This window comes from Podarcis pityusensis, assembly GCF_964106645.2.
Source record: "Podarcis pityusensis genome assembly, chromosome: 12".
NCBI lineage: Eukaryota > Metazoa > Chordata > Lepidosauria > Squamata > Lacertidae > Podarcis > Podarcis pityusensis.
Window position 1 is genome coordinate 51,543,686 of NC_138037.1, and position 23,497 is coordinate 51,567,182.

Consider the following 23,497-nt stretch of genomic DNA (forward strand, 5'->3'; position numbering starts at 1 on the left):
TAAGGGGAGAAGGAACACGCGTGGGGTGTGTGGAAAAGGATGCGGCTAATAATGCAGGCGAGGGGTCTATGGAGAGAAGGAACACGCATGGGGTGTGTGGAGAAGGATGCTGCTAATGATGCAGGAGAGGGGTTTAAGGGGAGAAGGAGCTCGCGTGGGGTGTGTGGAAAAGGAGCTTTTCGGTCAGCTGAGGGGGGAGGGAAAGAGCACTGTTGCTTTAAAGGAGCCAACCGGACAGCAGCCACTTACAGCAGTGTAAGCAGCTCCTTTCCTCTCCCGCTTTGCTCCTTCTCTCCCTCTTTGCTGCTTTACGCAGCTAATGGCGAATCCCCTGCAACCCAAGTCCTGCTCAGCGGATCAGCTGAGACGCTGGGAGAATCGTAATTTCCCCCTCTCCTCATCCCGTGCCCCAGCAGCCTTTTTAAAAACTTTTTTACTGGTTTTCACTGCTCTCGTGGCTCAGAGCCCTTCTGTGCCCTGCCGTCCCTCTGCAGCCTCATTGCTCCGTTTAGAGAGCGCACGGACCTTTGCTAGCTGAGGCTGCAGCAGCTGTTGCTGGCTACGTGGCGCTTTTTCCGGCTCGCTATGGCTCCCGTCTGTCCCTCCTCATGTGTAAGCGGCTGCTGCCCGCTTTGCTGCCATGGCTCTCCTTCCTTCCCTCCTCCTCGGCTCCTCTCCCTCCTCCTGGCTGTAAAGCAATCAAAGCTAGAACCGTGCAAAGCCCTGCAAGCGGCTCCCGCTTTGCTTGACTGGCGGCAGCCATGGCTCCGGTCGAGTCCATTTGCTCCGTAACACGCACAGGCATTTCCCCTTACTTTCTAGGAGCAAAAAAGTGCGTGTTTTGGAGTGAAAATTACGGTAGATATGTTGCAGCAGGAGGAGAATAACCTAGCCTCATATTCCCCTGTTGCATCTTTCCTTGCCTTCCTCTTCCACATGCCTTGGTGGTCTTAGAAACAGAACATAGGAGGCATAAGATGTTCATCCTTACATTAATTATCAGGATTCGTGTTTGGGAGTCAGCTACACAACTTTCTCTTTGTACAAGCTACTGCTTTGTTAGGTGCCTTTTTCCAGGAGCTTTAAATGATTCGGTAGGTGAATGTGACCTTTCCCCTTTAATTCAAGAATAGCCAATCGCTTAGTTCCAAGAACCTGTATACCTTGTAACTTAGGTACGTGTGCCTTAGGCCATGTGGAAGTGGGGTGGAGACACAATGTCAAAAGCAGTGTGTAAGTCTGTTGTGCTGATTTTAATCTGACAGGCATCCTGTGCAGCTGATAATGCCATGCCTCTTATGCCTTTATGTACAGTTGTGGGTGATTTTACAGGGAGACGGGAGGAACTGACCATCACTTGGCTCAGTCTAAGGCCAAAGTTAGCTCTTTTGAGGAAATATTTTGTTAAGGACTTTCTTATCTTGTTCATACTTTGAAGATTCAAATTGTTCTTGTTATTATTCATTGCGATGGAATTTGAGAACCCCCTTGCTCTTTGTCTTTATTCCACTTTAATGAGAAAAGTATGTAATGGTTCTGGAAGTTTTTCTCAGCTTTGGGTCCAATAATATTTTCCCATTCTCCTTCTGTACATCAAGGCTATATAAAATTGGCACCTATTAAGGGTGCAATCCAGCCAAAGTTCAGCACTTTGGAGTTCTATTGATTCAAATGGGAAGCAGCGGAGTATATGTTTAACGCGCCCATCAATGGGATTTGAAAGTACTTAATTTTGGATTGATTATGTCATAATGTTTTGAAATGTATAGCTCATAGTAATAATTTCATTAAAGTATTATCTTTAAGTAGGAGTCAGTCACAGAAAAAGGGATTGATGATATTTTTCAACCAATCTTTTAAACAGAGAATTCTAGAATTGGAAAGTTCCCTTCCAAAGTGTTCGCAGAATGACCGCCAGTTGGAGGAACTGACTGCTCAAATAGAATCAGAAAACAACAGGCACAATAAAGAAATCACTGCCATGGTTGAAAAACATAGAGAAGAGCTTGAGGATGTGAAACGGCAAGAACAACAAGTTTGGGCAGAAAAACTTGATACATTAACACTGCAGAAGCAGTCGGAAGTGGACAAATTGAAAATGCAGCTTGATGAAGTGACTAAAGTATTGAAAGAGAAAGAGACTCAATTTCACGGCCATATAGAAGAGATGAATGAAAAAACTTTAGAAAAGCTTGATGTGAAACAAACCGAGCTAGAAGCACTCTCTTCTGAGTTATCAGACACACTAAAAATTCGTCAAGATCTTGAACAGCGTTTGTCGATATTAAAAGATGATGCAGATAAAGCAAAGCTAGAGTTTGAGGGAAAGCTGGAGCAAGAGAAGAACCATCATAAGGAACAAGTTGAAACTATCTTTAAAGATAAGGAAGTCATGGAGAAAACATTCAAAGATGAAATTAGTCAACTCAAGCTACTCTTGGAAGAAAAAGAGAAATGCCAAGTGGAATTGGAAGAGCATTTGAAAACACTGAAGGAATCTCTTAGAAAGGCTGAAATTGAATGCAAAGAAAAGTCTACTGAACTAGATGGCCTTTTTCAGTCCAATGAGAGCATGGCCAGAGAACAAGCAAGCATTTACGAACAAAAGTTAATAGATTTGCAGCAAAAGCTGGGAAATGTAGACGCTGAAAAATCACGTCTTGATGAACAGATTGTAAAAACTGAAGCTGAACTGAATGAACTCAAAGCTGAATTAAAGTTTCGGATATCCGAGGTACATGATCTGAAATGTGAACTTGAGGAGCAAAAGAAAGAAAATATGCAGAAAGTGTCATCCCTGACAGAACAGCATGAATCACAGTTAAGAGATCTTAGAGAAGAGGTAAATCGGGCAAAGAGTCATTTTACTGATAAGGAAAATGAGCTTGAACAAACAAAGGGGCTATTGAATCAACAAATTGAGAAACTTGGACAGCAGCTATCAGCCAAAGAGGCAGAAATTAGTGCTTTAAAGAGTGAATATGAAATCAAATTTAAGCAACAAGAGACACAAATGGAGAAAGTTAAAGGAAAATCCAAGGAAATGCAGGAGAGACTCAAGAAGAAACTTTCAGAGCAGGAAGCAAACCTCAAAAAGGAGATGGAGAATAAACAGTTGGAATTTAGTCAGAAAGAGAAGCAATTCAATGCAAAAATGCTGGAAATGGCTCATGCCAGTTCAACTGGAATTGATGATGCTGTGTCAAAACTGGAGAAGAATCAGAAGGAACAACTAGAAAGCCTGCTTGAAGCTCACAAACAAGAACTAGAAGAAGTTGTCCAAACCTGGGAGAAGAAGCTGAGTCAGCTGGCTGAAGAACTTGGAGAAAAGCATGAAATAGAGTTGCAAGAAAAAGATCAAGAAGTAGGAGACCTGAAACAAAAACTGGCCACCTTCAGTATTGAAAGGGAGGACAGAAATGCAGATATTACTCGGTTAAAGAATGAACAGACAGAGAGGGACAAATTGTTGAATGAGTTGCAAGAACAGCTACAGCAAACATTAGCTCAAGTGACAGTTTTGACGCAGAGAGAAACTGATTTGAAAAAGCAACTTGAGAAACTAGAGGATGACCTTAGTTTGTCTCTGAAGGAGAAGACAGAAGTCCAGGAACAGCTTAGTGAAGTAAAAGCAGTAGGAGAAAAAGAGAAGAACAAAGCTGGTGAGCTGGCAGAGAAGTTGAAAACATACGATGAACAACTCAAGGCCCTGAAATTGTCACATTCTAAAGAGTGTGAAGATTATGAGAAAAAACTGGAGGACAAACATTTGGAGCTTCAACAAAAAAAAGCGGAATTTGAGAAGTTTGCAAGGGATATAGCTACACAACTAGAGGATTACCGACAGAAAGCAGAATCTTTCCTAGAAGTAAAAATCACTGAACTGCTTGAGAAATGCAATGAAAAAATTTCTTCGGCAATTTCTAGAGTTGTACACTGTCACAATTGCACAACAAAAATAAAAGAAACAATTTTAATTAAAACCTGTAAAATTCCTGACCTAGAAGCTCAACTTAAGCAAATAAGAGAGAGTCGTGACACTTTAACCATCCATTTCAAAGAATCAAAACAACACTTGCAAGAGAAGGAAAACTTGATAATGTCTATGAAAGTGGATATTGACAGACTCGTAACAGAAAAAGAGCAATTGCAAAAAGAAGGAGGACACCAGCAGGAAGCAGCAACAGAGAAAGAAACTTTCATCACACAATTGAAGAAAGAATTGTCTGAACATATTAATGCTGTCACTTCTCTGAAGGAGGAGCTAAATGAAAAGAAGGCAGAGATCACTGATCTTAACAAGCTTGTCAGTGAGTTAAATCTCAAGCTTGAAATCGACAGATCAGAAAAAGATGCTGCCACAACTCTGTTAAACAAGCAACACAAAGAAAATCGACTTCAGCTGTTGAATGAGGTGCAAGAATTGTCTTCCAGAATTGAAACACTGAGTCAAGAAAAAGCAACTGCTCTTGAACAAGTAGACCACTGGATGAACAAGATGTCAGAGTGGAAGAAGAAAGCCCAATCAAGATTTACACAGAATCATAACACAATTAAAGAACTACAAAACAAAGTTGAACTAAGTAATAACGAAGCTATTGAGAAAGAAGAGGAATTGAATAAAATGAAGGAAGTGTGTGATAAGCAAACCAAGCACATAGAACATTTGAAAGGCTTACTGGAACAAAAGCAGATTAGAAGAGAAAAACAAGAGTCTGATTTGGTTGCCGAGTTAAAAATCCATACAGCAAGAATTGCTGAGCTAGAAGAACACATCACTCGGAAAACAGCAGAAAATGATTCCTTAATGGACGAACTCAAAAGGCACAATGAGCAGAACAGTGAGCAAAAAGAGCTGGCGCAAGAGCTTCAACAAACTCAGGTGGCAGTTATGGAAAAGGATAAAAGGCTTAAAGAGATGGAACAAGAAGTACTACTTTTTGAAAAGAAAATGCAGGCCATGGAAGTTGACCTTGGGGAAAAATCAAAAGAATTTGAAGAAACAAAAGTGGCTTTAATGAAAAGCAAAGAGGAAGAATTAAAGTCTTTGGAAGAGAGGCTTACTTCAGAAACCACTGCTAAAATAGGAGACCTGAAAAAAAAGGCTGAACAAAAAATTGCTTCTATTAGGAAGCAACTGACATCTCAAATGGAAGAACGGGAACAGCAATATAGACAAGACATGGAACAGCAGGTAAAGCAAAAATTGCAAGACAAAGAAGATAAGATTACGTATTTAGAAGACAAAATTAGATCAATCAATTCTGAGTTAGAAAAGGAGATGATACAGAAGGTAGAAACCTTAAAAGTTTCCACAGAACAAGACAAAGTATGTGCATTAGGGAACATGCAACAGATGTATGAATTAAAAATAGATGGTTTACAAAAAGATTTATTGGAAAAGGAGAGACAGCTAAAGATGTATGACGAGGAACAAAAAGCAAGTAGTGTTTCAAAGCTAGAGGCTCAGTATCAACAAGAAGAACTCTGTAAAAAGGAGCAAGAAGACCTTGAAAAGCTTCAACAAGCACTTGAGGATCAAATTAAGAAGCATGCAGCTATCCAAGAAGAATTGAAAACCAAAGAACAAAAAGAGCAAAATATGGAGGGTATGATTAAAGACTTGCAGGAAAAGCTGCAAGAAAAGGAGGGAGAGAGGCAGTCTTTGCAACAAAAGATACACAGTTTGGATGAGACTTTAACAAAAGAGAGAGAACTGAACAGAATTGAGATGGGAGATACTATTTCAAAACATGATGAACATTTGCAGGGACTCCAACAGCAGCTGGAGGAAAGAAATGGCCTTATAAAAGACTTGAAAGAAAGCACAGAAGAAAAGAGTAGATCAGTCCTTGAGCTTCAGAAACTGCTTGATGATCTACACATTGAGCAAAAGGATTTGCAAGCTAAAGTGGAGGAGACTGAGCGGGAGAAACAGAAACTTGCCAAAGATGTGAGTAGGCTACAGAAGGATTTGCGCATCCTGCGGAAGGAACATCAGCAGGAGCTGGAGATAATGAAAAAAGAATCGGTAGAAGAAATGGAACAAAAAATAAAGTAAGTTCTAGTAGTAGTCTGTAAAATTTCCAGTAAGCACCTGCATGAGCAGTAACACTGTATAAAATAAGAAAAGTTGACATTACATAACTTTATGTACAAACAATAACTGCTTGATGTAAAGGGACCTCTGACCGTTAGGTCCAGTCGCGGACAACTCTGGGGTTGCAGCACTCATCTCGCTTTACTGGCCAAGAGAGCTGGCGTACAGCTTCCGGGTCATGTGGCCAGCATGACTAAGCCACTTCTGGCAAACCAGAGCAGCGCACGGAAACGCCATTTACCTTCCCGCCAGTATGGTACCTATTTATCTACTTGCACTTTGACATGCTTTCGAACTGCTAGGTTCGTCCCTTGATATATGAAACCTCTATTATTCATAATCAGCATTGGCAAAATAAATCCTTCAAATTCATAGCAAATCATATGGAAAACTAGCCCTTGGCTGCATTTGGGCAATTGTAACTCCAGTTAAAAAGCCTCAAGTGAACCTTATACTCTGCCCTCAGTACACAAGCTCCTTAATTCCTCCCTTTGTCTCACTTTAATAATCAAACCAAGAAGTCTCTAACCATACTTTCCCATTTATCCAAATTTAATATTCTGGCTTGTTCCAAAGCTGGTAACGATGATTTTCTGGTTTGGATGCAGCTGGAAACTACAGCAGCTGGAAAGTTAGTTGTTTCCTGGTTTCATTTCACATGCCTCAAAGGGGAAGATTGCTGGGTCTATATGTTTGTCCTACATTGTCCTAAAAGCTTTAGGAGTTTGCAGGTCAAATCTCAGGTTATGTTTACATGGTGTAATTAAATTATTTCATTTGCCCTAACAAAATTAATTGGATTTGTTCAAGCTGTACTTGTACAAATCCTCCTTTTTATAGCCTTAACTGGACACATTTTTCGATTATCATAGGTAGATGAACTTTTATCCTCAGTATGTTTTCACAAAAAGTCTATTTGGTAACATTTTTCTTAATGAATTACCGGTATTTTTCTCTTCTCAGTAACTATTGTCTCAATCACACAGATAACCATACAAATGTAAAGAAAAACTGTTAGTGAAAGCCATTTGTTTTAACACAACCTTATTCTTGGCAGGCTCTCAAATCTCTCTGTTGGAAATTAATTTGCTTTTTTGCTTTACTTTTGAATTGCCATATCTGCCCTAGAAAATCTGGACTTCTTATTTTGCTGTACCTTTATAGATATGAACAGGAGGACATTGAATTGAAGCACAACTCCACATTAAAGCAGTTGATGAGGGAATTCAATACCCAGATGGCACAAAAGGACCAAGAAATAGAAACAGCTGTAAAAGAAACAATCAGTGAGTTGGAGCAGTACCTTGTGTTGATTTTAAATGGCTATATCTCTTGTAAATTCAACCATCAGATCAATTTAGAAGAAAGAACATCCATAGAGAGAACAGTCAGGGGCATGATAACAAGCCTTGAATTCCCCTCTATTCTTGCCCTAAATTTGAATGCTCATGCAATACTGTATTGTGTGTGTGTGTGTGTGTGTGTATACACACACACACACACACACGCAAACCCATTAATGTAAATATATTAATTTTGCATATACCGTATTTTTCACCCTGTAGGACGCACTTTTTCCCCTCCAGAAATGAAGGGGAAATCTGTGTGCGTCCTATGGGGCGAATGCAGGCTTTCGCTGAAGCTTGGAGAGCGAGAGGGGTCGGTGCGCACCGACCCCTCTCGCTCTCCAGGCTTCAGGAAGCTATCAGCAAGCCTGGGGAGCCCGCGGGGTGTGCTGAAGCCGTGGCTGGGGGGGGGGGAATAATTTTTTTTTTCTTTATTCCCCCCCCCCCAAAAAAAACTAGGTGCGTCCTATGGGCTGGTGCGTCCTATAGGGTGAAAAATACGGTATAAAGGTAAAGGTAAAGGTACCCCTGCCCGTTCGGGCCAGTCTTGCCAGACTCTAGGGTTGTGCGCTCATCTCACTCTATAGGCCGGGAGCCAGCGCTGTCCGCAGACACTTCCGGGTCACGTGGCCAGCGTGACAAGCTGCATCTGGCGAGCCAGTGCAGCACGCACGGAAACGCCGTTTACCTTCCCGTTGGTAAGCGGTCCCTATTTATCTACTTGCACCTGGAGGTGCTTTCGAACTGCTAGGTTGGCCGGCGCTGGGACCGAACGACGGGAGCGCACCCCACCGCGGGGATTCGAACCGCTGACCATGCGATCGGCAAGTCCTGGGCGCTGAGGTTTTACCCACAGCTCCACCCGCGTCCCAAAATACGGTATATCTGATCATAAATTGTGCCAATAAGTTAACAAGTGTGAAGTTCGAGATAGTTTGAAAGTACCATAACATCTGTATAGTTTTTTAGTAAGAGTTAGGCATTCAATGGCTCCGTATTGGAATGGGGAGTTCCAACTATACTAACAGCTGTAAAAGTAGGGAAAGAAGAGGTGATAGATAAGCAGTTAAACTTTTGAGTGAAGTTTAATTCATTGCTTACTACTCAAAGCATAATCTTGCCTACTGGTTTTAACATGATACTGGCTTGTTTGACCCAACCTACTCTATTGTGAAAGAAGACACCTTGTATGCCAAAATAAGAAAAGGAATATGTTATCAATTATGTTTTGACATGTAGACATCTCATTAGATTCTAATAGTGTTTTTTAATGAATTCTTCTGTAGAGTTTCTTCTTTTACTGTAGTATTCATATTTTTTTTAATGTATCTAGAATGTATTCCTGCTAATTCAATTAAAATAGCAGCCCAGTTAAAATGCGATATGTAAACACTGTTGACCATTTTTCACAGGTAAAGCTCAGGAGGTTGAATCTGAACTCATAGAAAGTCACCACGCAGAGATAACTCAGTTACATAAAAAGTTGCTAGAAAAAGATGATGACCTACAAAGGACAGTGAAAAAGTATGAAGAAATCCTTGAGGTATATATGGTATTGCTTGTTTTTGTGTTCCTAAAAGTCAGAGTGCCGTTTCATCCAGTATTCGTGTATAATTTCGCAGCTAAAGTTCTTGTAGCTAAAGCTGATGGAAGCCAGATTGTCTCCTAATTGTGAAGTATATAAAGTAATGGTTTTATTTATTTATTTTGTTCTGAAGACTCGAGAAGAAGAAATGACAGAAAAAGTAAATGAGCTTCAGAACCAGCTGGAGAAATTGCAGGAGGAGTACAAACAAAGACTGGCAGATGAAGAAAGCTGGAACAGTGGTGAAGTAAGTTAGAAAACATTATTTTACAAATTTTTACTTAGGAATTTATTGTGGTTCTTAGCTTGTGTCTTAGCTTACCTTCAGAGTTTTAATAGAAATATTTTGTTAGGCTTTAGAGTATTTTAACCTTTTGATCTAACAATTGGCAAAGGGGCTTGGCTGTTTTTTATCCTTTATTGCCACAGTTCTCGCTCACGTTTGAAGCAATTGCTGTTCTGTGCTACAGAGGCAAATAATATTAACTGTGGAAACTGATCTATTCTTCGATATCTTAGTTTTATTTCAGTAGTAAATCAGTTAGTTATATATACAGTTGGTTCAATACTAAGTTAGTTGCACTTGGTTTCCTTTGAAATTAGAGAGATTGGGAAATAAGCAACAGCATTCAATGAAGCTTTACTCAGAGTTGACCCATTGAATTTAATGAATATAACCGTAAGTTAAGTGGATTAATTTCAGTGGGTCTACCCTGAGTAAGACATAGTTGAATACCTTCCAAGCACTTTTGTGACGCATGTGATTAGAACCACATCACATATGTGCAGCTAGCTGTGGATATGGAGGCTAACATGATCCGTTCAGGTGCTGAGGACCACATCATCTGGAGGTGCTAGTAAGGAGCAGGATTCCAGCCCCACAATAAGAGACTACCTTCAACCTGCTCCTGACAACTGATGGTGCTCTATTCCCAGAAAATGCTACAGTCAGAATTGGAGGGCTCGGTGGCTCAAGCTTGCAGATTGGCTTGGAGTTTGCTTACCATAAGTATGCCAGTTCCATAGGGACGGATAAGTACATGACAGCATTGCCATGTCTGAGAAGTCATTCATCCAGCTATTTTATGCTGCGAGTTCACAGTTCGGCTGTTGAAACCCAGGGTTCAATCACCCTAAATGGAGAGTGTAAAAGCCCTGGAGCTACAACCAACGTGTCAAGTGCTGCAGGCTACCGTATTTTTCGCTCTATAAGACGCACTAGACCACAAGATGCACCTAGTTTTTGGAGGAGGAAAACAAGGAAAAAAATATTCTGAATCTCAGAAGCCAGAATAGCAAGAGGGATCGCTACACAGTGAAAGCAGCAATCCCTCTTGCTGTTCTGGCTTCTGGGATAGCTGTGCAGCCTGCATTCGCTCCATAAGACGCACACACATTTCCCCTTACTTTTTAGGAGGGAAAAAGTGAGTTTTATAGAGCAAAAAATACGGTAATTATTGCTTATGAATTGGTACCACATACCACCTACTGTAGTAGTGCAGGGAGAATGAATAGCTTTGGGACCATCTCCTAACATGCAAATAAAAATCAAGTTCTGTATGTGCCTACCCCCCCCCCCCCCCACCTTCAATCGTTTGGTTGAAACCCTCATCTCCTGAGATGAGAGTCAGCATCCTGGGGTGAAAAAGATATTTCACACCTTTTATTACTCTCATTTGAAACTGTGTGTTCAGATTGCCCTTTACCCATATATTATATATGTTGTATTTTATCCTTTTGAATAGTGGGATTACAATTTAGTGTCACAATTTAACCAAAATTTGTAGTTCTTTGATAATGTCCTTTTGCAGCCATTTATGTACCCTCATGTCTCATTAATGTAAACCGGGCTGTAAGTTCATGTAATGACCGTGGCAATTTAGCATAAAATTAAATGTCTGCTACAAGAAAAAACCCAGTCTTCCTTCATGGCTCTCAACTAATAGAGATTATGATGAAAGCAAATTGTTCACAAGAAAACATGTATATTACTTATTTAGGAATTCATTTAATAGTTACTTAAGTCTCTCATTTGAATAGTTTCTTTGTACCACTTAGATTTATTTCAAGCTGTATTTTGGGTGTGACTAAGCTATTTTAATTATTTGTGCTCCTCAAAACTGCTTTTATGTGATAAAACAATTGCAAGACAAATTTCTTTGTACCAAATAGTAATATATACCATCTCAGCTTTTGCAATAAGATTATGAATCAGAGAAATAGATAATGGAGAGTTAATCAGGAATTAATGGCAATTCATATGGATGAAAAATATCCTGCAGTGCTTTTTGTTTTATTTGGCAGGGTACAAAGCAAAAACATTTTATTAAATGTTCATTTTTCTGTTTTAGGTAACAATAGCTGAACTTCAGGTAAGATTGGCTTCATCTTTACCACTAGCATAATGTCAAGTTTTCCTTTGATGCTGTTTACAATTTTGATGAAAAGTAATAAATTAAGTGTTTGTAGTGCACATTTTCATATATGTTTCTGGTTGTGTTTCAGGCCCAGCTAGCCCAGAAGACAACACTTGTCAGCGATTCAAAGCTGAAAGAACAGGAATTCATAGAACAGGTAAGGATCTGATAAAAAAATAAGGAACTTTAGCTCTTGGGTACATTAAAGCATTTTCTAGGTATAATTTGAAAAGGTTATAAAAGGCTACCTAGGCTGCAACCCTATATCCCATTTTATTGAACTTACTTTTGAGTAAACATGCATAGTATAGTGCCGTTAAACACAGATTCAGTCTGCTCATCATCACCAGGCTATTAAAAGTGTGACACTCAAGCCCTAAAAGGAATCAGTTTGCAACAATCAAAACCAAGCTCAAATAACCTTTGATTCTACGGTCAAATCTCGGTTGTCAAACATAACCTGTTACTGAAGCCCGTTTGACTTCCGAAATGTTCAACAACAGAGGTGCGCCTTCCAATTGGCTGCAGGAGCTTCCTGCACTCAAGCAGAAGCTGCGTTGAACATTCAGCTTCCAAAAAACGTTCCAGAACTGGAACACTTACTTCTGGGTTTTCAGTGTTCGGGAGCCGAAACGCTCCAAAATGGAGGCATTTGGGAACCAAGGTTTGACTGTACAGTGGTGCCTCGCAAGACGAAATTAATTCGTTCCGCGAGTTTTTTCGTCTTGCGGTTTTTTTCGTCTTGCGAAGCACGGTGTCGGAAAAGTTTTGGAAAAGCTTCAAAAATCACCAAAGTCTTCAAAAACCTCAAAAAAGGCTACCACAAAAAAGGCTATGAGTTGCTCCTTGAAGTCAAGTCGCAACTGTATTAACGGTTTTAAGAAAAAGGAAACAAACTTGCAAGACGTTTCCGTCTTGCGAAGCAAGCCCATAGGTAAAATCGTCTTGCGAAGCAACTCAAAAAACCAAAAACCCTTTCGTTTTGCGAGTTTTCTGTCTTGCGAGGCATTCGTCTTGCGAGGTACCACTGTATTTCAAACTTACTTGAGTGTTATAGTCAGTTACTCATTCTCAGCCTACCCTACCTCACGTGGTTGTTGTGAGGATAAAATTGGGAGGAGGATGACTTTGTAAGCCACCTTGAGCTCCTCAAAGGAAAGATGGGATATAAATGTAACAAACAATAAAGGAAGTATGCATAATTCAGTTATCAAAATACAGATAAAATCAACAATTTAAAAACAAGCATGCATAATAAAACTATATTTCTAGGTAAAACAAAAAAAGGTAAAAAAAGTTTTTAGCAAGTGTTGAAAAGGGTACAACAAAGGGGACTGCCTGTTATTAATAGAGAGGGAGTAGATGTGTAAAGCATTTGTTCAAGGAAACTGATTCCAAGCTGCTGAGGGCTTTATATACCAATAGTAACACCTCGGGTCAGGGTGACATACCTATTTCTCTTGTACCGTTCCAATTTCTAATCCACAGTGGGAAGCACCGTTGTCTGTGTGTCCTCCAAGTGGTGAACCCAAAGGGAGATGATCTTTGATGTCCTCCACTTTGGGATGAATTCCCCCATGCTTTACCCCACCACATGTAGCTGGTTCTGTTCTTATCAGCCAAGCCAGAGGCAATGCTTTGATCCAAAGCAACACTCCCATGTGTAATCACGCAATTCAGAACAGAACCACTCGTCTGTTGCAATCAGCAAAAAACACTCTTTCTGCAAACAGAAAAAAACAGTAAGACTATGAAACTGAAGTAATCAGATAACAAGCACTCATACCGGATAAGAGGACAGTTCGGTCTTGGGTCAGTATAGTGCTAGGCAGCTCCTCTCTGCTCCTCAGGAGACTCGTGGCCAGGTCTGTTATTATCAGATCTTAAATTAGACAGAAAGAAAGGCAGACAGAAAACCCTAATCTCTGCTAATATTTCCCAACATGTCTAATGCGCACTGACAAATATTTACATGGTAAGTTTAAGTGAGATAGATAGATAGATAGATAGATAGATAGATAGACAGATAATATTTAACACCCTGAGTTGTCCCCAGTAGTGGGTGGGGACAGACGGACAGGGTTTGGTAACTGCTTTCTCGTACATTCAGTACACCTCAAAGTTGAAACATATTCCAAGTCATCTCAGTTATGTTTGTTTTATCCTCCTCATCCATCACTTTATTTTTAGATTCATACACTACAAGACCGGTTGAAAAATTACGAGAAGAATATGTATGTCACAACAGTTGCATCGCCTTACAGAGGTGAGGAATGTTTGTCTTGCCACTGAGCTACAGAATAAAGCCTAAGAGAATATTTGAAACCTAACTAGGGGAGAAAACCCCATTGAGCTATCTAAATTTAGGGTGATAGATAAATTTAAGGCCAAAAGTTAGTCTTCAGACTTTTATGGTTGTGTGTCAGGTATGGAAGGCCTTGTTAACACTTGTTAATAGTCTCTCAGTTCCATGCCAGTTTGCTTATTTGCGTTGAACTGAGCTATACAGATTTTGCCATGTATCTAGACCCCTTCCTGTACAGTTGACCCTAAAAGTTTGCATATATCAGATGAAAGATGTTACTCTGAAATATTGTTCAGTAGGGCAGTTCTGAATCTTTTTACACAAATACATATTTTTAAAAATGAAGTGCTTTTGCATGATCTGTAAATGTAAGATTAGTTGCTTTCCAATGTCCACCTCATGGATCACATGCAATATATATAAGTGTTCCCTTGTGGAAAAATTGCTTCATTGAAATCACAAATAGAACATAGTTCATATTTTCAGTCATTTTCATTCCAGTTGCTTACATACCCTGACGACTAGACCTTCAAAGCCGTAAATAGACATGTGTTGCAGTAATGCAGTTCCTGATGCAGATTATGGTTTATTTTTTAATTTTAATGTTTTGTTGTCCTTTAGTATAATTTTACCTCATGGAAAATGAGTGTGACGTGTAAGCATGTTTGCCACATGTTTTATGTGTGCATGTGACCAACATGGAGAATATCAAAATTAAGGTATAACCAGTAGCTAACATTTTGACACATGTGTAGTTCATACTTTTCCAGAAATCATGTATTGAAGACATGTTTTAGATCTCCTCAAATCTTGGGATTAATGATGCCTGCTGCAATGTCTGCAAGCCACAGTACAAATATGGTACGACTGAGAGTTGGGCTGTAGATGTTTTCATACTGCAGTCTCATCCTGGAGGAGGATGCTTTAGTTTAACAATCCTCTAGTTTTAGCAAGTGATTTCCAGTGGTAGCCACGAGTGTTTGCTGAATTCCATCAGCAATTATGTTTGTGCATAAAAAGTTAAAATCCACACGTAACTAGGAAAGTAAAATCTGCTACTTTTGGACTTTTAGTTTAAGTGAACATAAATGGAAAAATAAGAGTCATGGCTTAATCTCCAAGAATGTAGATCTCTTCCCCTTGCCCCCTGAAAGCTAGTCTAATGGCATACTTAGAATGCTTCTGCTTTTTATATTGTGTTTTTATGAAGAAAACATTTTAAGATATCAGTTACCATGCAAAAATTTTATGAAAACAATGTTGCTAAGAAACATAAACAGGATTAGATTAGAAGTCTTAGGAGAAACACTTGTAAGAGCTTAGTTAATACAATATATTGCAAATATTTTCTCAGCCTTGTCCTTCAACATTTGATGTAAAACTTGGACATGCCTGCGCACTCACACACAGTTGTCTCAAAGGGTGTCTGGGTCCTGTGGGGTTTGCTTTCTGAACTGTCATATCTCCATGTTGAGGGTGGGGCAGTGGAGCAAAGGATCAAGTTGTAATAAGCAGCAGCCAATGATGCAAATGACTTGATACAGGTAACACTGTTCTACAAAGGAAGGCTTTAAATTCCAAAGCAGTGAGGTGGTCCAATGAGATGGCTTTTCTAGGCCGGTGGAGCCAGATTTGCTGAGAGAGAATGCTTGTTTGTAGTCTAGATGGCAGTCTTGTAGAATATTGATCCTTGATAAAAATGTGGTCATGGTGATACTGTAAGATGGTTAGATCTGTTGCCGAGAGCCCCAGTTGGCCCCTACCCTCAGTGGTTACACAGGGTTTGATAGTTTGATAATGCAGGTTTCTCACCTTCCCCAGGAGTACGTCATACGCAAACAGGTGGACAGAATCACCTGAAGACATAATGACGTCGTGTGAATGGCACCTGTCCAAATTGGTGCTTGGGGAGCACACCTTCAAAAGAGCTTTTTGTAACGACTGATCAAGGGATTGTGGTTACATGGAGCTCCTTTGAATTCTCTTTGGAGTGGGAGGTTTGGATCAAACTGCTTCCTTCAACTAGAACCTTTTTCTCTTTGGAGAGAAACCACTTCCTCCAAACAGAGAAAGCGAGCCTCTTTAGCTGCGCTAAGGAGCTCCTGTTGGGATCACCTAGTGCAGCTGATCTCAGTGGATCTCCCTCTGTTCCAATCAGCCCTACTTACCAAGGGACAATGAGAAGCAACCTTTGAACTCCTTATTCTTCCTTTGTAGCCATGTCCATGTTTGCCTGACACCTGATGTTACATATGAAGTTGGGCAGGTGAGGAGGGGCATTGTGGGCTATGGCCTTGCAGGACAAGTTGGGTACTGTGCTAGGTCTAAGGTTCCCTGGTGCTACCTTAAAGGATTTATCCCGATTCCTATACTTTCTATTGTTTTGGCAGTTACTTCTAACATCAGGCAGGAGCTATTGGCCATAGGAGAGGAAAAGGCAATCATGAATCTCTGGAAGGGATAGTGCTTAGGGTTAGGAGGTTTGTGTACTCAACCGATCCTACTTGTGAAGGGTTTGTTTGTTTAGAGCATTTGTACTCTGCTTTTCAGCTGAAATCTCCCAGAGCGGCTTACATAAATCAGTTCAAACAAGACAGTCCTTTCCCTCAGGCTTACAATCTAAAAGACATGACACAAAAGAAAAATGGGATGGGGGGGGTTGAATTCAGATGTTGATTCTTTAAGCTAAATAGTAATTCTTACTGACCAGCTGGGACAGAAACAGTTCAGGGACTGGAAGATCCATCTTTCCCACTGAGGCACAAGCATGCTACCAGGAAGGGGCTTGAACAGTAGTCGTCTGCCTCTGCCTGGCGATATATTTGAAGGAGAGGGTAAGTTCGTGTCTTGAGTACAGAGGCAAGAGTTAAGAACTAGCTGCTTAATCCTCTTGTTAAAATGTAAAATACTCTTTACAAAAGCAGTATAATCCGGGTAAGTGACAATCATTATGTCTGTATGTTACAGTTTGGTCAAGAGAGATGAGCATACTGATGGTAGCACATCTGTGTAAAATACAATTGTATAAAACACTGTATCTTGTCTGTGCAGATGGGAACCTCTGCCATTCAGATGTCTCTCTTTTTGGAGAACCGACGGAGTTTGAATACTTGAGGAAGGTGTTGTTCGAGTACATGATGGGTCGTGAGACAAAGGTATCCCCCATATTCAAGGCACATGTTTATTAAGTTAACAGTCACTTCGAGGAAGAAGAAGAACTGCACAGGTTGTAGTATTATTAAGCTACAGGATGAGCCCATTCTTCCTCACATCTACCTTGGATAGAAGCAAGATGGTGTGACACAGGGTATATCCTATTTATGAAGAGTTACATCTATGATGGGTTTGTTTTAGTGTTTCATCATTAATGTGTGGAATTGGTTATTAAAGTTGTTTAGTTGTACCCCATCCTGGTTTCAAAATTGATGAAGGGTAGGTTATAAATCTCCTAACTAAATAATACTTTCAAACAGGACCACTCTCAGTGGATATTACACTCCATAGGCCAGGGTGGGCAGCTTGCAGTAGATTCGCAGGAGTTTCCAACTCCCGATTGTCATAACAATAAAAAGGTAAAGGTACCCCTGCCCGTACGGGCCAGTCGTGTCCGACTCTAGGGTTGTGTGCCCATCTCACTTAAGAGGCCGGGGGCCAGCGCTGTCCAGAGACACTTCTGGGTCACGTGGCCAGCGTGATGAAGCTGCTCTGGAGACCCAGCACCAGCGCAGCACACGGAAACGCCGTTTACCTTCCCGCTATAAAGCGGTACCTATTTATCTACTTGCACTTAGGGGTGCTTTCGAACTGCTAGGTGGGCAGGAGCTGGGACCGAACGACGGGAGCTCACCCCGCCACGGGGATTCGAACCGCCGACCATACGATCGGCAAGTCCTAGGCACTGAGGTTTTACCCACAGCGCCACCCGCGTCATAACAATAGCAACAGCTAAAAATCCCCCCTCCCCAAATTAGCTTGCTGAAAAAGAATACTGGACAGGAGCAAGGAACAGGAACAGACTTTTATGTGAAAGGACTTGCTACTTGCTTTTGGCATTGGTAAATTTATGAGCTGAACATGCAGTCAGAGGCACATGTATATGTATATATAATATGTGTGTGTCCAACTGGTTGAGCCGCTATTTTGTACCTGCCTCTGCTTGGTTGATCTCAAGGTTCTAGCTAGCATAAAAGTAGGCCCCAAGTCTGTCCACTCCTTCTTTAGGTTTCATAGGCTCCTCTTTGCAAATGTGATGGAGCCATTGTCCTCAAGCTTCCAAATACTCATATGCCAGCCCTCTTCCTCCTGTGATGTAGGACTCATGTAACCCTGTTTCCCCGCAAACTTCATTTCCATCTCCCCCATGGAACCATAGCTCCTTCCTGTCCCCCATCCCCTTCCAAGTGAGATTCCAGACCACCTTCCCTGCAGTTTTGTCTCTTAACTATCCCTGAATCTGATGTAGGTTTAAACCTTCAGCTACATCTTTCAGCAAGTTCCCAACCTTCGGTCACAATCAATTTGTATGGGCTGGGAGAACTAATGAGCAGCAGTAAATTCATTAACATAGTGTGGAGAGTGGGGCAGTCAGTGGGGCAGCACAGGCAGGGGGGCATTGTGCACCTGGGTTGCTAACAGCAAGCCACTTACCAAGCGGGTGAGGACTGAGAGCAGTGCAGCAACAGAGCCAATCTGATGGTCCTGCTGCTGTGCTTGCACTGCACTGAGCTCTCCACACTGCAGTCGTCTCCCTCTCAGCAAGCGGCAGCAACGCTCTCCATTGGAAAACAGCACTGCCCTGCTGGAGTTAAATTTTCAGATAACAAATCACGCCTCAACATAGTTCAGTCACCATCTTCTTAGATTTTTTTTATTAAAAAAATAATAATTTCCTTTGATTCTGCTGTGGGCAGAAGCTGTTTTTCACTTACAAACAGGACCTTCAGCAAATAATACCATATAGCAGAGTCACCAGCACATTCTTACGCATGAAACTGTTTACTATATATTTCTTGCTTTGAGGCCATCTATACTACATTATTATTTTTCTCCTTCTAAGAAATAGCAGTGGGAAAGAATGTTAAGAGCCTTCCTTTTAAGTTGAACTTTGTTTTCAGTGGATAGCATATGAGTAAATATAGGCTCTATCTGGCCTTTATCTGCAACCAACTATTTCAAAAACATTGAAGCTTTAAGTGATGGAATACTGAATTTATTGTTGTTTTGAACTTGTACTTAGCCTTATTTTAAATCTGATCGTTTGGAATCCATTTCTGTATCATTTATTCTGGCCAAAAGCACTTGGGGAATTTTAAGTCGCTGGTGATGTTGGATTGCAGACTCTTAGCTTTTAATGTAGTGCATTTATTTTAAAGTCTTAGCCTAAGGTTGCCACAGATTTTTTATGAAAGACACAAGTATTCGTTATGCATTCCTATTCTTTCATAAGGACTACAAAAAATACAGTGCTTTTATAAATCAATGAAACTGCTGTTTAGGGGATCATATTCTTATCATGCCCGTTACTTTGTTCACCTCTTCTTCAGACAATGGCAAAGGTTATAACCACAGTGCTGAAATTCCCTGCTGACCAAGCCCAGAAGATCTTGGAACGAGAAGATGCAGGGGCATTGGTAAGCCATAGTAAGATACTAAATAAAAGTGGCTTCTCAAGTGTGTCTTAACATTAAAGCTCTTTGATTATTGCTCATCTAACTTTCCCGCAGAAGGATTTTGTATTTGGAAGTAAGGATTTCGCACAAGGCAGGAAAACTCTTAGTGATAGCAATAAACACCTTAATGTTGGAAGACCCTGAGTACATCTTTGCTGATTGTGATGACAAAAAATCTCCTGTTATGTCTATACCAGCACTTTGCTTGATATATCTGTCTTCCAGTTGGACTACAACTACAAGTCAGGGAAACCTATAAAATGTCAGTGTTAATATAGAAGAAGTCCGCAACAGTTTTACTCATCTATGCAAAAGCCTACTTAACATGCCACCTTGGGAACTGTGATGTTGAAAAGCAGATGCTTTTCAATTAAAGTAATTTAATAAATCCTATAATATTGATCTCAGCTTATGAATATGATAAACGCCCACAATCATAGGACTATCCAGGCATTAGGTTTATCATTCTGTTTTATTATTAAACACTAGGGTTCAGTGTAGGAATTGCTGAAGGGAAAATTTGCCATATAAAACCAATATACTTTCATGGATCTTGGACACATGAATGATTGTCAATTCTGTCTCTTTGTTTCTTCTTTTTGTTTCCTCAAAGGATGCTGCTATCTGTTTTCGCTCACAAAATACATTGATCCCAGAGCAAATCAGCTTAAATGGGGTTTCTCCCTTTTTCTACATTTTCAGCTCACAATTTAAGCGGCAGTTATATGTGATGGGAAATAAATATGAAATAAACTAATAGTCTGCCAGCATCCCATTCAAAATTATTTACCTTTTGTGGCTACCATTGGTTTGTTCTAAAACTGTGTCTGAGTAGCAGTTGAAGACTATGACAAAGGTACAAAGTAGAGGAAACAAAAAGGACTTAAAATTCTGTACAATTCAGATTTATGGGGAAACTATTTGAGCAGTGGCACACTACATTTTGTGGGATTCTGTTTGAAAATTGAAACGTTGTCATCAGTTGGTTTTCCTGTTTGGCTACTTTCATATCCTGCTTTAATACATACTAATACTTGTGCTTTTCTGTTGGCTCTATAATTTTGCATGCAGTTGTTAGACGAGATGAGGGAAATAGAATACAGTGGTACCTCTGGGTACGAACGCTTCTGGTTATGAACACTTCTGGTTATGAGCTCCGCTAACCTGGAACTAGCTGCTCCTGGTTGCAAACTTTGCCCCAGGATGCGAACAGAAATCGTGCACCCAGCAGGAAGCCCCATTAGTGAAAGCGCGCCTCGGGATAAGAACGGTTTCAGCTAAAGAACGGACCTCTGGATCAAATTAAGTTCGTAACCAGAGGTACCACTGTACCAGGCCCAATATTTCATGTTGTGTCTGTCAAAATAAAGTCACATGTGTTCCTATCCTGGGGTCCTATTTTGATACTAGCAGTTTTAGTAGAAATTAGTAGACCTTTGCCTGAGCCACCTGAAGGAAAAAGTAGCAAGAAACAACAATGAGGCATCCTAGGCTTAAAAGCAAACTTCTGCAGGTTCGTGGATTGTGCATGTGCATTGCATGAAGCGGGCAACACTTGGCTCTAGTTTACCCTGGAGCGCAGTGCCAGTGCTGGCTGCCATTGCTGTTTTTACACTTCACCCGTATGTCAAACTCTGTACAGAGCAGAGAAATGGCAAGGCTAATCACTGGCATCTCACTTGCTATGTCCACAAGTTTGACAGTGTGGAAATAGATGTCTAACATGTCTAAACTCACATTGCTTTTATTAACACAGTAACCCACTAAGCTGTTCTTTTCCTGGCTTTGTAGTTCACCTCACCTCGCAGTGGCATCTTCTGAATAAGCCATCAATCAGTGCTTTTAGTTAGCATGTGGGTGAGTGTTGCCTGGTACATACAATATTTGGTTTTGCCTAGTACATACAATGCTTGTTAATAATAGTGAGTGATATCCACTCTTAGTTGTACAGAGTAAACCCACTGAAATCTGTAGACTTAAGTACATTCGCTAGTATGACTCTCAGCACCGCGCCGCTCACCCCGTCCCGCTCCGGAGCCCTTAAAAGGGTCCCTTCGCAGCTTGGGGGGGCGCAAATGGTGCCCGCCGAGTCCCCACGTTCACAGGCTTCCCCCGCCTGTGATTTCTAAAGGGCCCCCGCTTTGCCGCAGCGGTAAGACCCGATCCCGCGGAGCTGGTCCCTCCGAGACTCAGAGGGAATCCGCCATTAACGATGGCGCTGACCCGATGGCGCTGACCGCGCCGCTCACCCCGTCCCGCTCCGGATAGATAGATAGATAGATAGATAGATAGATAGATAGAGTGTGTGTCTTCCTGCATCCACTGTTCTGGATATATTGCTCCATGCCCCATAGTACATTGTGCCTGCTGCCTAGCCAAGACCCTTGCAGTCTTTCTGTCATGCCATTGTGCCATTTCCATCCACTTACTAAGGGGGGGGGGGAGTGGACTGGATCTGGCTGGTGGGCCAAATGTGTAATATTGAACCGTATTAAGCAACACACACCAGTAAACTACTTTTTTAAACTGTAGGATAGTTGGTTTTTAACTTGCCTCTTAAACTTATTATGTCTTTCTGTATCGTAAGTTAGTTTGTTGCTTTGCTTTTACTTGCGCTTTTTTATTTTTTCATATCATCCCTCCCTTCCAGTCCTGGCTGCGATCGTCCTCTTGAAGAACTTGCAACACATGCACTTTGTAGCAGATGGCGCTCCTTTGAAATCTGATCATATCTCCATACTAGCACTATGAATAATGGACAGGAGAAGAACTACTATTCATTGCCCCACGTGAAATGAGCAAAATTAAGAACAATAATCGGTTGAGGGCTGGGCATGAATGTAATCAAACAGTTGTCTTGAAAGATTGTCTTACCTGGTGATGGAGTGCTTATATTGAACACAGTTTTCTATTTTGGTTTAGAATATTTTTTAATAAATGTTTTGCCTCACTGCAATACAGATCTCACAGGATCTCTCTGAAGAATTAATGGTTTGACTGCCCTATTTATTTTTAACAGTTTTATCGTCTGAAATAATTGTGCAATATACTTTGGGTGGGTAGGAGGCCTTGGTGATGTTCTTGGTAAATTAAATCTGTTTCAACTTTTCCCCCTCCCTCACAATTTGATCTCTCGATTGTTTGCTAAAGGCAATTTCTTTCAAGCACTTGCTTTATAATGAATCCAAATTGCAGTACCTCATTTGTTTATTCCTAGCTTTTGTACTTATATTTTGTGGGGAATAAATTTACACTCCTGTAAATTGTAAATAGTTACTACTTCCTTGTATCATAAGCTGATCTCTGACTGTTGGCAGTGCTAATCTTGCAGAGCTGGGAGAGAATAAAACTTCTATTTACTGTACAATGCTGCAGACTGATGTACTTTTTAATAGCAAATATTACTAATAATTGCTGTGATCTTACTCAGTGATATAGGTGGACTACCCACAAAGCCTAATACCCTGCTTCTGAAACATAATTGTAAGCTGGTGGTGCTTTGGGGAGTTCTAAAACTGAACACTGCCTAACTCAGGAGTCAGAAAACTTTGGCCTTCCAGATGTTGATTAATTACAACTCCCATTAGCCCTCAGCAACATCTGGAGGGCAAAGGTTCCTCCTGCCTGGCCTGATAAGCAGAAAATGCATGATAGTATCATTCACAAGTTCGGTAAGTAGCTTACTGGAATGCAGTTGCAGAGTTCCGCAAAACTCACAGGTTCTGGCCAGAAAACAATTTTAAAAGGCAGATATAAATCTTATGGCAGACATACACAAATATTTCCCCCCAGAATTCTCATTTTCATCTCACAACAGGCCTAGTAGCTTACTTTTCATATAAAACAGATTTTCAGCATGGGATCCATGGACAATTAAGTCACATTGGAGTGGATAAGCTGAACTGACATCCATGGTTGAGTCCTTCTAGAGTCACATGGGAAAGTCAAAACAAACTCATTGGAAGGAAGATGGAAATCCACAAGCAGTCTGGTCTGAAAGAATGTGAAATCATTTATTTCTGCTTTAAAAAGGTAAAGGACCCCTGACAGTTAAGTCCAATCGCAGACGACTCTG

At 40.7% G+C, this 23,497-nt stretch overlaps 1 protein-coding gene across 5 annotated transcripts in view; it reads left to right on the forward strand.

Moving 5' to 3' along the window:
* GOLGA4 (golgin A4) overlaps positions 1-22,789 on the forward strand; it is a 55,756-nt gene extending 32,967 nt beyond the window's left edge. For 4 of the 5 annotated variants that reach the window (XM_080975693.1, XM_080975696.1, XM_080975695.1 and 1 more), the window contains 11 exons: positions 1,865-6,057; positions 7,265-7,386; positions 8,859-8,989; positions 9,165-9,278; positions 11,383-11,403; positions 11,537-11,605; positions 13,639-13,714; positions 16,805-16,908; positions 19,297-19,383; positions 21,214-21,279; positions 22,073-22,789. In XM_080975693.1, the coding sequence (XP_080831819.1) occupies positions 1,865-6,057; positions 7,265-7,386; positions 8,859-8,989; positions 9,165-9,278; positions 11,383-11,403; positions 11,537-11,605; positions 13,639-13,714; positions 16,805-16,908; positions 19,297-19,383; positions 21,214-21,243 (4,947 nt within the window). In that variant the 3' untranslated portion in view covers positions 21,244-21,279; positions 22,073-22,789. The remainder of the gene's footprint in view (positions 1-1,864; positions 6,058-7,264; positions 7,387-8,858; positions 8,990-9,164; positions 9,279-11,382; positions 11,404-11,536; positions 11,606-13,638; positions 13,715-16,804; positions 16,909-19,296; positions 19,384-21,213; positions 21,280-22,072) is intronic. The other variant, XM_080975694.1, reaches the window with a different exon arrangement.
* Positions 22,790-23,497: the final 708 nt, after the last annotated feature.